Here is a 14,440-nt window from a genome sequence, read left to right as displayed (position 1 = left end):
AGTATTGCTTGACTGTGTTGTACTCCTGGTTGTTGTCTGCAGGCTTCTGTGCATACCGCCACCACTACTGACAATCCTAGTGCCAGTGCCAGTGGAGCTATGAGTAACACGGTCGAGACGGCTACTGTTGCTGAATCTACAGCGGGTAAGGACTCGCTCACCAATGTCCTCTTTCTTTTTGTTATAGCATTCTGCATCTGCTCGTTAACGGGGGGGGGGGGGGGGGGGGGCTGATCAAACTTGCATCCATTGTGTAGGGCATCTCCATTGCGTTCGCAGCAATCCCCTGGGCAGTGTTCAAGCATCACGCTCAGCAACAGCAATCCCCTGTGCAGTGTTCAAGCATCACGCTCAGCAACAGCAATCCCCTGTGCAGTGTTCAAGCATCACGCTCAGCAACAGCAATCCCCTGTGCAGTGTTCAAGCATCACGCTCAGCAACAGCAATCCCCTGTGCAGTGTTCAAGCATCACGCTCAGCAACAGCAATCCCCTGTGCAGTGTTCAAGCATCACGCTCAGCAACAGCAATCCCCTGTGCAGTGTTCAAGTATCACGCTCAGCAACAGCACTCCTCTCCTAAGTAGTGCACAATGGTGCAGGTGCAGTTGCCAGGGGCTTTCAAACGTCTGCCTCTACTTGGCTCTACTCTACTGTGTTGTACACGTCGTTACTATTCAACAAAGTGCATGTCTCTTGTGTGTACTGTATGGCATGCAGTTCTTGAAGCGTTTGCTGGGCAAGGTCTATAAAAAGTTCTTTATACCTCATCTGGATGTGTGTGTGTGTGGGGGGGGGGGGGGGGGTGCTATATTATGTGAAGCTTCACGATCTGGGGTGATGTATCTGTGGAGCATGCAGAATAGATGTGCCATGACCATACCCAAGCCTATCACAATATCACTTTTCAAGTTTTCATGCTGGCAGCCTGGTCTTTTTCCTTGGTACGATATAGCGGTTCTCCTGGTAGCATTGCTATCTGTGCTTGTGTTCTGAGAGACCGAATGTTATGTTTTCTGCAGGGGCCGGAGACATCGAAGGAGCGCCACTCTTCCCGGATACGGTCGTGGATGTGAGACATACTGGTCAAGCGAACAAGTAAGTTGCAACGCCACATAGCCCTTGCTGCAGAGGTCAGAATTAGTACTACTTAAAAATAATCTTTCCATGCTACTCCCCACTGAGCTTTCAGAGATTTATGAACTATGTGCATAGCGTAAACAAGTGCAAGTGTTCAGGTGAATTTCCCCCACTATCATCTAAGTGATACGGTGATTTGTCCCTGCACCTATGGATATGACAGGATATGCCATGACTCATGATGATCCGTACACAGTGTGCTGTCATGCAGCATGCTGCGCTTTATGTACTCTTGACGTGACTTTTGACTTTTGTACTGGTCAGTATCCGCTAACCTGTTACTAAATTGTGCCAAAAAAAAGAACAGAAAATGTATAATTGTAGCAAAGAAAAGGACCAAGGAACTACAAGTTATGCTATAATGTTCACTACAGTGTACCACCACAAGTTACTTTACAAACAATCAGCTTGTGCGATACCATTGCACGACACTGGCCGACGGTACTGACGTTCTACAACGAATTGTCAATCAGTTCTAGCGCGTCTTGGATGCGCATTCCAGCAGCCTTCCAACTGGGTGGATGCGCATTCCAACAGCCTTCCAACTGAGTAGGTTCTCCATCCTAGTCCATCCTTGCACACCTGATGAAATGTATATTTCTCAAGTTTTAACAAGCAGGTCTTCTACACTACGGTTTCCATCTGGTTTGTTTCTGCTGATCTCACACCGGGCTGAGCACAATGCTGTACACGCAGAAGTATTTGTTAGGAATTTAGTGTTGTTATTCTCGTCCAAAGAGTTTTCAGACAGAATTAATGTTGTGCGTTGCTGTTTGTAACCTGAAAAGTGGAAACGAACCAGGGGTGGTTGATGACAGACCAGGGAGTCCTAAGAAAATGTGCATGGCTGCATGCACTTCAGCTCATCGCCTTGTGATTTCGGTGTTTGGTCAGTGAGCCCACAATGTGATGAGATATCCAGTACTACCGTAAAGTACCGATCCGCCCCCTGTCAATTTTCTACCTGTGAAGCGACTTCGGCGTATACAACGAAGTACGATGTTGAACCGACGCATGCACTGCTGTACACAAAACGTGCCAATCCAGGATGAAAATGTGCACAATCCAGCGCATCGAGTCTGATCCTCCACGTTGTTGTATATCGTACTGCACTTGACAGCCTTGATGTAATTCCCGCCCCCTGCCGAAAACCCAGCTGGGAAGCGACATGGCGTGGAGGGCGGATCAATGGTACTTTACGGTACTAGTAACTCTTGATGTCTTAGGGCGAGTTTGTCTGGTATGAAACTACAGAGCAGGACCAGTCAGATCACACATGTTTGACTGGTTTGCACCGGTGCTGGAGTGTTCAGAACAGGGTCTGACTACTCCCTGCCACGAAGACTGATCCCACCCTGCAAGATGCAAACAAGCAGATGGCTCATTGAAAGGCCGGAGATCACAGTTGCACACTCTTGCCGTCTTGGTTACACGCAGAAGTATTCGTAAAGGAAAATTTACATTGATTGTATGCATTGCGCAGTCAAGATATTTGGGGGGGGGGGGGGGGGTTGCAGGATCTGGGGCAAGGGGAAGTTTGGGTACCGACAGGGAGTCGTTAGTATTTTACCAAGGGCTGTGAGAAGATCGCCTGCGTGTACGAGTGTAGATCTGCTGCAGGGATACTGATAGGTCAGAACAATCATTTGTAGGTCCTCCGGTGTCTGACATCACTTTTGACAACTCCCTGAATGGCCCGATCTACTCGGCGTCTCTGTGCGGAAGCCCGATACCTGCCCCAGTCACCAATGCATAAAATAATCAGTTGGGCTAATCAGTGCTGTCATAGTCCTGATTAGCCCACCTGATTTGCGTGAGCTTCCATAGCTCAGTCGGTTAGAGCGTCGTGCTAATAACGCGAATGTCGCAGGTTCGAGCCCTGCTGGAAGCACGCTCATTTTTTCTTTTTCTTCTCTCTGGACTGGATCTGTTCTGGCGCTTGGCACTTGCACGACAAAAACTGCTTCACGATCGATCGGTTGTTGTTGCGGCTATTTTTTTGTCTTTGAGTTTGGTGTAAAACTCCTTCACGATCCATCGGTTGTTGTTGCGGCTATTTTTTTGTCTTCGAGTTTGGTGTAGCCACTGCAGGTTTCCGGTCAGTTCAGTCCACAAAAATAACAGTTCGCTTGAACCTCCACGACCCGGGTGAATTTCAATTGTCGCAGTCCATCGTTTTGCACGAACGTACGTGCATGTGCACGTGTGTATAGTAGTCCGAAATTGCGAAAATGGAGAAAGAAGTGCTGGCTTCTGTCGCACCAAGAAAACCCTATGTACAAGCTATCCCGGACCGCGGATCCCTTTCCTTGGTCGCAGTATTAGTCCGATTTAGTGCTATATAGTTGTAGTAGACGTTTAGATTTCCGTACCGAATGGATATCTACTGGATCGTTCATTTTCTTTTCTTTCGTCACATTCGTGTGATTTCAACACAATAGACGCGTTCGATTATACATGTACTAGTACATTCTGGACCCAGGTTTTACTCGAATGGCCAGTATGAACTGATTGCGGGCATGTAAACGTGAACGACTGGAATTCACCCCGCATTCTAATCGTGTCATACCACATAAAAATCGTACAGGGAGATCACATGGGATCCCGTACACCCTCCCGCACGCGCGTCGCGCGGACTTAGGCCGTCATCACACTACGTTCTCCGACTCCCGTTTACGTCTACGTATATGGTGAAAAAACCAAAACGGGTGGTCGTGTCATCAGACAGGCACAGTTCTTGACGCGTACATGCAGTCAGGTTTTTGGAGAAATTTGAACCCACGTACATCGAAGTACAGGGTCGCTCGGAAAAAGGCTGGGGGAGATACGCACGTTCATACAAAAGTCGTATACCCCCCCCCCCTCTCCATACCACGTCTACGTCTCCCGTTTCCTCTGCTCCCGTTTTCACCCCGTATACGGATCATCATGACAACCGACCAAAAACTCCTTACGTGGACGTAGACGCAGCGCTTTGTACCATGGTGTGATGACAGCCTAACAAGCATGGCGTGTACGTCGAGTGCGTAAAGTCTGATGGAAGAATTAGAAATTCCGCTCTCTCTTCAGAATCCATGGAATTGGAGTCCGTTGATTCTGGCGATGAAATCTGTGTAATCGAACGGTGCATGCACCGTTACGAATTCTAGAATGGACGGAATTGTGTGTAGTCAAACGCGCCCAATGTGTTTTTTGTTGTACATGTAATTCATTTTCGAACGGCGGAGGAATGGATGGGGATGCATCACATGTTACATACTAGAGAGGTTCCACATAACGTAATTACGTAAAGTCTTACGGAAACTGCATGCGCATCTGTGTTCCGCCATACAGAATTTACAAATCACGTAGCTGCCCTTGGCAACTCCGAACGCGGCAGTGTACGACCAGATCGACCTGGGGAGAGAGAGTCATAAATTTGTACCCCAATCCACTTACGGACCAGCTACGTTAACAGAGCCCTATCTACGTACTCTCCGTGGACAACTTTCCGTACGTGGAGTGCAAACTCGCGAATTCACGGGTTTTTCCCGCCCACTGAACGTAAAGTTGCTCAACTTTACGTAGTGCGGAACCTCTCTAGTAGTCTCTACTATCACAAGCTGTGCACTGTAATCGTATAATATAGACGTTGTTCTGCCTTTTGTTTTAGTCCCAACGACAATGTGCCATACAAAGTTGGCAACGGCTTACCCTTTTTTTTGGAATCCGGACAGCATGTCAGACATGTACATGTGCATAACCAGTGTTTATACTTTATAGCAGTGTTAGTTATTAAATGTTGTGTGTCCAGTCTAAACTTCTACTGTCTTCTTGTGTGTGTCGTTTGGCCTTTGTCACTTGGCTTGCAGGTACCAGTACCAGATATCTGTTAGTAGTACTGCGAGTGAGAATGTAGCGGCAGGTCGTGATGAGGATGAAGACATTGTATATCTTGGCGACAACGAGCCCGTCCGCTTGTCAGCCATAGCATCTCGAAAGGAAGCAGCACCCCCTCCGTCAACTACAAAGGCAAAGTAAGCGAGCGCTGCTGCACCTCTGCATATTCTGTGGTACATGTAGTAATACTGGTAATCAGGGCTGTGTGTGTGTGTGGGGGGGGGGGGGGGGGGGGCTTGTGTGCGTGTGTGTGTATGTGTGTATGTGTGGTGTGTGGTTCTGCCTATGTCTTGTTTTACATGTTTTGATGTTTACTGTTCATGTGAACGTCTCACTGCTGTTTCTCAGAAATCAGAAGGGCAAGGGGAAGTCCCAAGCGCCTGACGGAAGACAGTCACAAACGACACCTGACATTGCTGCCGCACCGGTAAGAGGAACGCGGTGTTGATGTGCTGAACTAACCTGTTCTAGTTTGTTCTGTACTTGTGTTCATGGTTGTATGGCTACCCTGTGCTATATAGACGTTGCCACTGTGTTCCATGCTCTAGTGCTGTACATGCACCCTTCTTTCTCTTGTTCAGCTTTGGTTTGTCATTTTTGTTGTCACTCTATATTGCTACCATCCTTCATGCTGGTAAATACTAAATACCTGTATGTAGCAACGTTGTTTGCTGTTACTTTTGAGTGTATTGCCTAGCTTATCTTTACGCCATTGCAATATACCTAGAGCTGATGTTCTTCTGTCTCTCATGAGTATAGTGCTGAGGCGATCATTATACCATGGTCATAATGCCTGTAGAGTTGTCGTTCTTCCGTCTCTCATGAGTATAGTGCTGAGGTGATCATTATACCATGGTCATAATGCCTAGAGTTGTCGTTCTTCCGTCTCTCATGAGTGTAATGCTGAGGCGATCATTATACCATGGTCATAATGCCTAGAGTTGTCGTTCTTCCGTCTCTCATGAGTGTAATGCTGAGGTGATCATTATACCATGGTCATAATGCCTAGAGTTGTCGTTCTTCCGTCTCTCATGAGTGTAATGCTGAGGCGATCATTATACCATGGTCATAATGCCTAGAGTTGTCGTTCTTCCGTCTCTCATGAGTGTAATGCTGAGGTGATCATTATACCATGGTCATAATGCCTAGAGTTGTCGTTCTTCTGTCTCTCATGAGTGTAATGCTGAGGTGATCATTATACCATGGTCATAATGCCTAGAGTTGTCGTTCTTCTGTCTCTCATGAGTGTAATGCTGAGGTGATCATTACACCATGGTCATAATGCCTAGAGTTGTCGTTCTTCCGTCTCCCACTATGTACAGGCCACAACTACGGGACCTAAGCGAGGAAAGAAGGTGTGTGACAGTCTATCCAACTGCATTGGGGAGGGGTACAAGTACAAATTCCGCTGTGCAACATTCCTAGAGCTTCTCGAGTTTGTTGAGATTTGGAGCTTACCGACTATCTGTTTTCTGTCATTGCACTGTTGAGCCTCACATCCTCTTGTCTTTCCCTGTTGACCCTCAGTTAAGTTGGCAGGCCTTCTGTGTTGTAAGTCGGCGAAGGCATTTATTTGCAAATGGTTTGCTAATGATTAATCCGGCTTGCTCTTTGCTGCTCTGCTCCATGTGAATATGCAGGCAAAGTTACGCAAAGCACAAGAGCGCTACGCTGACCAGGATGAGGAGGAAAAGGAAATGCGCATGAAGCTGCTTCAGGTATGCCAGTTGCAAATTAATTCTAGGGAACTGAAAAATATTTCTCCACGTGCAGACGCATGTGTCTTGTGCACTGTGTGATACTTGTCCAGTGCACATATCTCCATGTACATGAATCATACTACGTGGATATTGTATGCGGTTCGGAACGCTGAATGATCATATTGGTCGTCGTTGATTGTACAATGTACCAGTTTGCAGTGACTACATGTAGGTTAAAGTGTTCCATACGTGTACTCGGACATACTGTACTAGTACATGGTGGGCTTGTCCATACCATGCTCTACCTGTGTTTCTGATGCTGTCTTTGCTCGCAGTCTGCTGGACCATCGAATCCTGGCAAGAAAGAGAAGGGCAAGAGGGGGAAAGCGCGCCGAAATCAAAAGAGCGGTGCAGACGCAAGAGACGACGAGGGAAGCCGTGGCTCTCGCGGCCAGCAAGCGCCCAGCCTCGGCGAGTTGCTGGGCCATCACAAGAAAGCGCAGGCAGCCAAACAGGCTCAGGCTGCTCTAGAGGAGAGCGACGAAGAGATGGCGGACCTGAGCTCTGATGAGTTGCGGAGCATCTCGCCTGGTCCGATTCGTGATGATTCCGAGGATGACTTGGAGAAGTCAACTGAGGATGTTGCAGCTGGTGTAGACCAGCTAGCAGTCGAAGGCGACGATGAAGATGCGGCAAGTGTGAATAGTCAAGACGAACAAGAGCAGGGTGAAGGTACGCTGAGCATCTCTGTAGGGCTGTTGTGCTTTGATTATGATGTTCATGTTGGACCCTTTTCAGACGGCTGGCACCATCATCACTGTCGAAATTCGACTGCAGTATCAGTGCTGTAGTGTTGCTAGCTGGGTTGTTGTCTGATCATGCGTTGTAGTGCCGTTTGTACCACCCTATGGTGTACAGTAAAACCTGGTTGAAGCGATCACCCATGGTGCAAGCAAAAGCGGTCGTTAAAGCCAGGTGGTCTTTAGAACCAGGTCCCACAGTGTCTGTGTAGAACTGTCGGTGCATGGATAAACGGTCTTTAAGAGCAGGTGGTCGCTATACCCAGAGGTCGCTTACAGCAGCTTTTACTGTATGTCTGTTCGTTTTCTGTTTGTTTTGTTTGCTTTACAGAAGATGAGAAAGAGGAGGAAAAGGAAGAGGAGAATCGGGTGAGACTTGCCGGCACGCTGTAGTAGTTTCTTCGGTGCATGATCTTTGAAATGTATTCCTATCCATGTCATGTTTGCAAGCATTCTTTGCTGGTCTCATGATCCTGCGTTGCTATCGCTGTGCTTATCTTGAATGTGGCCATGTGTGATTGCTGCTCAAAATTAATACTTTCTATTCAAATTTAAATGTTTCGCTGTGCTTCTCGCTTCAGGCGTCTGGTGATGAGGCAGGTGAGGATGACACCACGCTGCCTTCCGGTGAGCAGGACTCTCTCTTCTACAGCAGCTTCACCGGGTGTCCACGAGAGGACGACATCTTGCTGTTTGCCATGCCCGTCGTAGCACCGTATGCATCATTACAAAACTTCAAGTAAGCAATACAGTGGGGGTGTCTGGTGACCGTGACCCTTTTAGTTTCCCAGAAGACGCATTCCTATCGTATACCAGTAATATACACCATGAATGCCACTGTCTTCTGTAAAACGTGTGTTTGAACTGAGGTAGCATTACCTTTAAATTCTAGCTCCTCGCTACTGTGATACAGTGAACCCCTGGTCTAGTGTAGTGTATTCTATCGGGAATTGGGAATGGTAATATTACTTGCATGCAGTATCCGGGCTACTTTGTGCGCAGGGTTGGCCTCACAAACCTGTAACCCAGCTCTAAAATGATATGCATCCAATGTGTCAAACCGCTCAAAACCATCTTTTTCTAGAAGACTGTGATTCTCAGCCGTGACATGCGTAACAGTACATGCTGGCATAATTGTAGTGGCTGAGTCGGTTACAGCTATGCTCACATTTCAGTTTTCCCCAGCCGCATGCTGGTCAGCTGCAGACCTGGCTTCTTGACAGCTGACAAGTTTCACTCCAGATACAACAAAAGTATGTGTTACCGGAGGCAACCCCTTCACGGGACTTCCTAAACAGCTCATCCTTTGCAGGACGTGCATTTATGCTACACTAATCCGGTGTATGGGTGCACTTTTGCATCCACTCGGGATTCACAGAAGCTTTTTTTGCGATGCGATGCGACGGCCACGAAACCAGGAAATCCCCGAATCGTAGCCATCTCGAAGCCCATGCAACTGCCACAACTGGGCCACCGCAGAAGTTGAGCTCAGCTCAACTTTCGCGATGCGACAAGCGATGTGGCATACGATTTTGACCTTTTCTGCAGCAAAGTCGTACAAAGGTTCAAGAGTTGCCCGTAAATGTGTACAAGTTGTACCAAACCACGTGAATGCCATGGTGACGTACCCGCCTGCGTTGAACTTCACGCCAATCAGCAAGGCGTTGTCGCATCGCTGACTTCTTCTGTGAACGGTATTTCGCGATTTCGCATCGCACACCTCCGTCACAAATCGCGTCACATCGCCCATCGCATCGCAAAAAAAGATTCTGTGAATCCTGCTTTATGGGAGGAAATCGGTGCTATGACATTTGCTCCTCGTAGCCAAGTGTACGCCTTATCTGGATCAGTAAATTAGTTTCACTCTATTTTCTTGTGTTCCCCTGCTCCAGGTACAAAGTGAAGATAACGCCGGGCAATGAGAAACGTGGCCGAGGTAAGGTTTTAAATATGTTACCGTATTTCCCGGGTCCTTTGTCGCACTCTTCTAATTCACCCAGAAACTTGGCAAAATCACCCTTGTGGCCTATGCCCTGAATAGCACAAGCCAATACAAACGGAAATGTGCCATTCTGCTTCCAAGATGTGCGGGGGGGGTTGTGACTGGTGTGGCTCAGTTCTCGGCGAATATGGTGCCATCCAATGTTTGCTCTCGTTCTCCCCCCCCCCCCCCCCCCCCTCTCTCTCTCTCTCTCTCTTCTCTCTCTCTCTCTCTCTCAGGTTGCGTGTTCCTCGTGCTACTTGTAGTGCATGACTCCATGGCTTATCTAGAGCTGAGAACAAAACTCTGACTCTCGGGTGACATGTGTTCTGGCTCTGTAACTGTGTTTTTCCTTTTGGTCCTGTGTTCTGACAGCTGCCAAACATGGCTTAGATATATTCCTTCATGCACACGACATCCTTCCACGGGAGAAAGACTTGCTACGTGTCGTCAAGGTACGGGCCCGTGTTTTTGTTGTTGCATTTTTTCCCTAGCTGCACAGGTGCTGTGCTGCTGGTGCAAGTATGGGTTTGCGGCTTTCGACTCATTCGCCTTGTCTGTATACATGTAGATCTGCTTGATGTCAATTTCATTATCAATGTGTGTGTGTGTGTGTGTGTGCGTGTGGGCATGTGTGCCTATAATTGTTACAGGATAACGACATGTCGCGTGCTTTCCCTGGACCCGTGCAAATTGCTGGCCCACAGTTGACGTCTCGCAAGGGTAGAAGACGCTAGCAGATGAAGAGCTCTTCGATCGCGTGGATAGTATCTCTGCTGACGTTGGTCCGGCGAATCTACCGGTACCTGAACTCCAGTGTCGCGATATGTATTCTTCAACATAGAGAAGAAGTGACGTCACTCTGAGAATCACTCAACAGCAACTCATTGCGTAGACAAGTGGGTAGCTGTCATGTTGACCTTGATCCATTTTCAGGATATTCCCACTTCTTGTTTTGAATTTCATAGCCCAACGATTATAAATCCTTCCTAAAAATTCGGTTGCAGCTCGACTTACTTTCAAATTTTACTTTGAACAGATGTCATTTCATATGCCTTCACACTATCATGAGACCCATGAAACTAGACTTTCCACTTTTCATATCGGCATAATTATACTTGTAGGAAAGACATGCGCACCAATTGTGTAGAGAAATCACGAGAAAACTACCTGCAATTTCAATGTACACACGAAACACATTCAGATCATGAGCTGCTGCTGCTATTCTTGGCCAGGCTACACCGCTGCCACCGCTATGATGCCTGTGACATTTTTTCATCATGATATTTATTTTACCAATTTTCTACAAATCAATAGGCAACGTGGAGACGAGAGCTAGCTTTGTTGCAGCAATGAATAATATTATTAGCGAGGGGACATTGAAATTTGTAGTAACATATTCTACAATTTGTTTTCTCTCCGGAACCACGGGTGAGTCAAAGAAAAACAATTCAAACAGCTTCTCTCACATTAATCAGAAAAAAGGTAATAATGATATTACAATAGGGAGGACATGCCTCCGCTACATTACGTGGACATTGTCTATATGTACAAGCAGCGCGGCACTCAACTATGTAATGGGTGTAGCTTTTGGAGTGAGTAAAGAAACTGCAGAACTCCACACCTGTGAACAGCTAGTACTAGGGTGTGCAGCATCTTTACTGGGTAAATTAAATTAAACATGCTAGACAAATAGTATATGACGCAGTATATTGATAATTGCAGCCTTGTAGTGCAAATTACTTCTTTGAAGTATGCATGGTGTGTTGTCAATACTAGCTGCATGAGGAGATACTTTGGTGAGTAGAGAAATAGAATAGTGGCGATGAGACAACACAGCTAGAAGCTGGAGTTCAGATGTGCAGCTTCTCTTCACCATGTATCCCACCTCTCCTGTCGCTTCAACGACCGGTACTCGTTAACCTGCAGCCAGCACACACACACACAAAAACAGGTACCGGTAAACCGTAGTTATACTTTATTGGATTGCATCCGTTGAATCATGTGTTCTCGGGGGTAGAAGACAGATGAGTTCATAACAGTGTGCAGTGGAAGAAGGGACATTTCCCCGCATTGTGAGTGCGACCGCGTAATTATTAGTGTCAATGTTCAGGGATGATGTTGATGACACACATGGTGCATGCACGACTCGCCGAGAACCGACAGCCAAGCTTGATGGAAGTGTACACATGAACCGCCTTACCTTGCTCTCCAAGGCTTCAAAGTCTGGGTCTGGATTTCTATAGTGCTTGAAGTGGTACTCATCGAAGGTCTTCTCAAGCCATTCCCTGTTGCAGTGGACAATACCAGCAGTGACAGTGCAATCTTACACAACATTGATACATCTATGAGAACTCCTCGACAGGCTCCCGCAGCTTTTGGAAGTAATTAGTTCACCCTAAAATAAAAACTTCACAACCTGTAGCGAAAAATGCACTGATTCCAATGGTGAAGGTCCCAGGTTGATCGGAGCAGCCGTTCCCGAGTTATACCTGCTTGAAGTTTGCACTAAAATTGGTGACCATTATGATGGCGTCATTATCTTGCCCAGACTGGGCCGGATTTATGACGTCAGAGAGATGGACTTGGTTTGGGACTACAGTAGATGGGGAATTTTCAGTATTTTGGCTCTCCATTGTCCCAAAGAAGTCGGATCTTTTTCAAACTTCGGTATGGGACATATGGCACCCTACCGGTATCCCGAATGGAAAAAAAACTCTAGTATGAAATTCATTGTTGCAGAGAAACAAGAAAGAAATGTTTTTTCCCTATCTACTCCTATAAACCTGGAAAGAGGCTTTGCGATCTGGTATCCTTCGCGGTTTTAGTGATGGGCGTGAAATCGCAAAAGTAATCCATCGCGAAACGTAGAACTGTAGCAAATAAACTGAGGACATTGACTCCCGGGAATCGATCCCATCGCAACCATCTCCAAATGCAAATTAAATTTTGTCTGTGCTCGTTTCATGAGCCTGGGTTACCTCTGGCACTTGAGGAGAAATCTGGACCGCTATACGCTTCCAGCACTGTGAGACTATTCTGATGACAGCCTGTGTGCAACTGTGAAGCAGCGTGGCAGGCTTTGGCGGGGCAAGTGTTACATTGCAGGGTCTGCATTTCCACTGTACTTACTCATTGTCGTACTTGATGCAGAAGTCAATCACACGAAAGTAGTAGTCTTTTGGCAGTGGCTTTGGTGGGTATGAGCCAAAGTAAGCCTCCCGAGCCTGCAGAATGACACGTAAAAAGCCACCTCACAATAAGATCTCACCGCTAGGAAAATTCCATTCAAAATCGTGAAGCTGACAGGAACTATCAGAATTGGGACACATCGACCCATCATTTCTATGATATTCCTACATATTAACTCAGGCCTCTAGTTAGTCATGCTCATACAAAAAAGATGGAGACATACAAAAGTAAACCCCACATTGTGACATACTACTTGAAACCAAACTGCTTACCTCCTGCAATAGCTCTTCCCACTCATGGTATTCTTTCCTTGATTGTGGCTGGACGAAACATAAGGCACAGTGTGACACACACACATGCACACGCACACACACACACACACACACACACACACACACACACACACACACACACACACACACACACACACACATGTACTTACTGGTCATGTTTGGTATCAAGCAACTCCTCACTTGAACACCAGAGCAAGTCGCACGCGTAACACATCGTTGGAGGAGAGAGGAAAACAGAGTGACCATGGTTACACTGGCTACAATGGTGAGCTTCACCGAACTACAGTGGTGGCAACCGAAATCTGATCACAGCTCCGTGCGCTCACAATGCAAAATCGCAGCACCCGCTTGTAAACTACGGGATAGAGATTGCTAGAATCCATGCAGTACTCCAGCATGAAAATCAGAGGTCGGATTTCAGTTGCCATCAACTGCACCTGGGAGGTGCGCGCGCGCGCGCGTGTGTGTGTGTATGTGTGTGTGTGCTCACGCGCATGTGTGTATGCGCACACATCTCCATACCAGTATGCATTACAGTGGCAACGTAGTACGGTGACGCCTGGTCGTCGTCGTCATCGATGCGTTAAACGGTTGTTAGAGTGCAGTAGTCAGTAGTCAGTGATCATGCTCACTCAGGTATGTACCCCATTGCCAGCTCTGCTGTAGCTGTGGGTATGATCGGATCACGTGACCGTTGTGAACTGCACCCCTAGCCCTTCACTTCAGGTCCCCTTGCCCAATACCTGGCAGCAGCACATGGAGTGACTTTGAGTCTATGTGCAGTACTACATGAATGCATGACGAATCCCAGGCCGTGCAACACCATCTCACCATGTATGCCCCATCTACAGGATCATCACCCTTCGGTGACCTTCCGAACAGCCATTCATGGAACCATCCTTTCTTGTCCAGATAGCCCATGCCATCCCAGTCTGGGGGCTCCACTCGTCGCAAGCCGTTCGATGGGGGAATGACGCTTGTGTCCGTGTAAGAACCGGGGTACTTCTCCTCCGGGATGTTCACCTCTGGTCGCCTGTAGGACAAACTGCTAGACACATGGACTGATCTCGCTTGGGACGAAAGGATTGCTCCTGGAAGAACGTATCATGGGCATACACAAAAAAATGAAATAATTGTGACATGTTCGGTTGGAACGCGATCGTCACAAGCAGGCACGCTTACCGTGCCAGGCCTGAGAGGCACATATCGATCTGCGAACAAAGGGGAGTGCCATTGCCTTGTTCCCCGCTCAGTGGAGCAACACGAGAGATTTAGCAGTACTATTGGCAAGGACAGACTAGAAAGCGAACACCTCGCAAGATCAAGTCAGCCTCCACACACGTACACATGTGCACAGCCAGCTAGCGTAGCTTTCTTCGTTTCTTTTATTTCTTGCGATAGCCGCAAGTGCATTTTTAGTACATCACGACACCTAAATCTGACGTCACCAAGGATTCA

At 47.3% G+C, this 14,440-nt stretch overlaps 2 protein-coding genes and 1 non-coding gene across 3 annotated transcripts in view; 2 read left to right on the top strand and 1 right to left on the bottom strand.

Annotated features, from left to right (window-relative positions):
- The window catches only part of LOC135817714 (ribosome quality control complex subunit NEMF-like), a 30,307-nt gene extending 19,476 nt beyond the window's left edge, over window positions 1-10,831 (top strand). The window contains exons 24-35 of the mRNA XM_065330949.1: window positions 43-145; window positions 1,020-1,095; window positions 4,989-5,153; window positions 5,365-5,443; window positions 6,339-6,371; window positions 6,657-6,734; window positions 7,052-7,448; window positions 7,848-7,885; window positions 8,098-8,255; window positions 9,409-9,452; window positions 9,873-9,952; window positions 10,151-10,831. Of these exons, the coding sequence (XP_065187021.1) occupies window positions 43-145; window positions 1,020-1,095; window positions 4,989-5,153; window positions 5,365-5,443; window positions 6,339-6,371; window positions 6,657-6,734; window positions 7,052-7,448; window positions 7,848-7,885; window positions 8,098-8,255; window positions 9,409-9,452; window positions 9,873-9,952; window positions 10,151-10,234 (1,335 nt within the window). The 3' untranslated portion in view covers window positions 10,235-10,831. The remainder of the gene's footprint in view (window positions 1-42; window positions 146-1,019; window positions 1,096-4,988; window positions 5,154-5,364; window positions 5,444-6,338; window positions 6,372-6,656; window positions 6,735-7,051; window positions 7,449-7,847; window positions 7,886-8,097; window positions 8,256-9,408; window positions 9,453-9,872; window positions 9,953-10,150) is intronic.
- Trnai-aau (transfer RNA isoleucine (anticodon AAU)) lies at window positions 2,955-3,028 on the top strand. The gene has a single exon. It is a non-coding gene; the product is annotated as a tRNA-Ile (tRNA).
- On the bottom strand, window positions 10,825-14,335 carry LOC135817715 (uncharacterized). Its single transcript, XM_065330950.1, has 6 exons — window positions 14,165-14,335; window positions 13,814-14,073; window positions 12,962-13,009; window positions 12,630-12,724; window positions 11,701-11,785; window positions 10,825-11,420 (listed from the first exon to the last, which is right to left on the bottom strand). Exons 1-6 carry the CDS (start codon window positions 14,214-14,216, stop codon window positions 11,370-11,372), a joined length of 591 nt encoding a protein of 196 aa, XP_065187022.1. The 5' UTR covers window positions 14,217-14,335; the 3' UTR covers window positions 10,825-11,369.
- Between the last annotated feature and the right edge of the window lie 105 nt (window positions 14,336-14,440).

The sequence above is a fragment of the Sycon ciliatum genome, chromosome 5 (assembly GCF_964019385.1).
Source record: "Sycon ciliatum chromosome 5, ocSycCili1.1, whole genome shotgun sequence".
NCBI lineage: Eukaryota > Metazoa > Porifera > Calcarea > Leucosolenida > Sycettidae > Sycon > Sycon ciliatum.
The sequence above is the reverse complement of the archived record's forward strand: the minus strand, read 5'-3'. Positions and strand labels throughout refer to the sequence as shown.

Coding starts and splice junctions, on each gene's coding strand:
- LOC135817715 (XM_065330950.1), bottom strand. CDS start 14,216: ATGGCACTCCCCTTTGTTCGCAGATCGATATGTGCCTCTCAGGCCTGG. Junction 13,010..13,813: donor CTGTAGATGGGGCATACATG/GTGAGATGGTGT, acceptor TGTTTCGTCCAG/CCACAATCAAGGAAAGAATA. Junction 12,725..12,961: donor GGGAAGAGCTATTGCAGGAG/GTAAGCAGTTTG, acceptor GTCATTCTGCAG/GCTCGGGAGGCTTACTTTGG.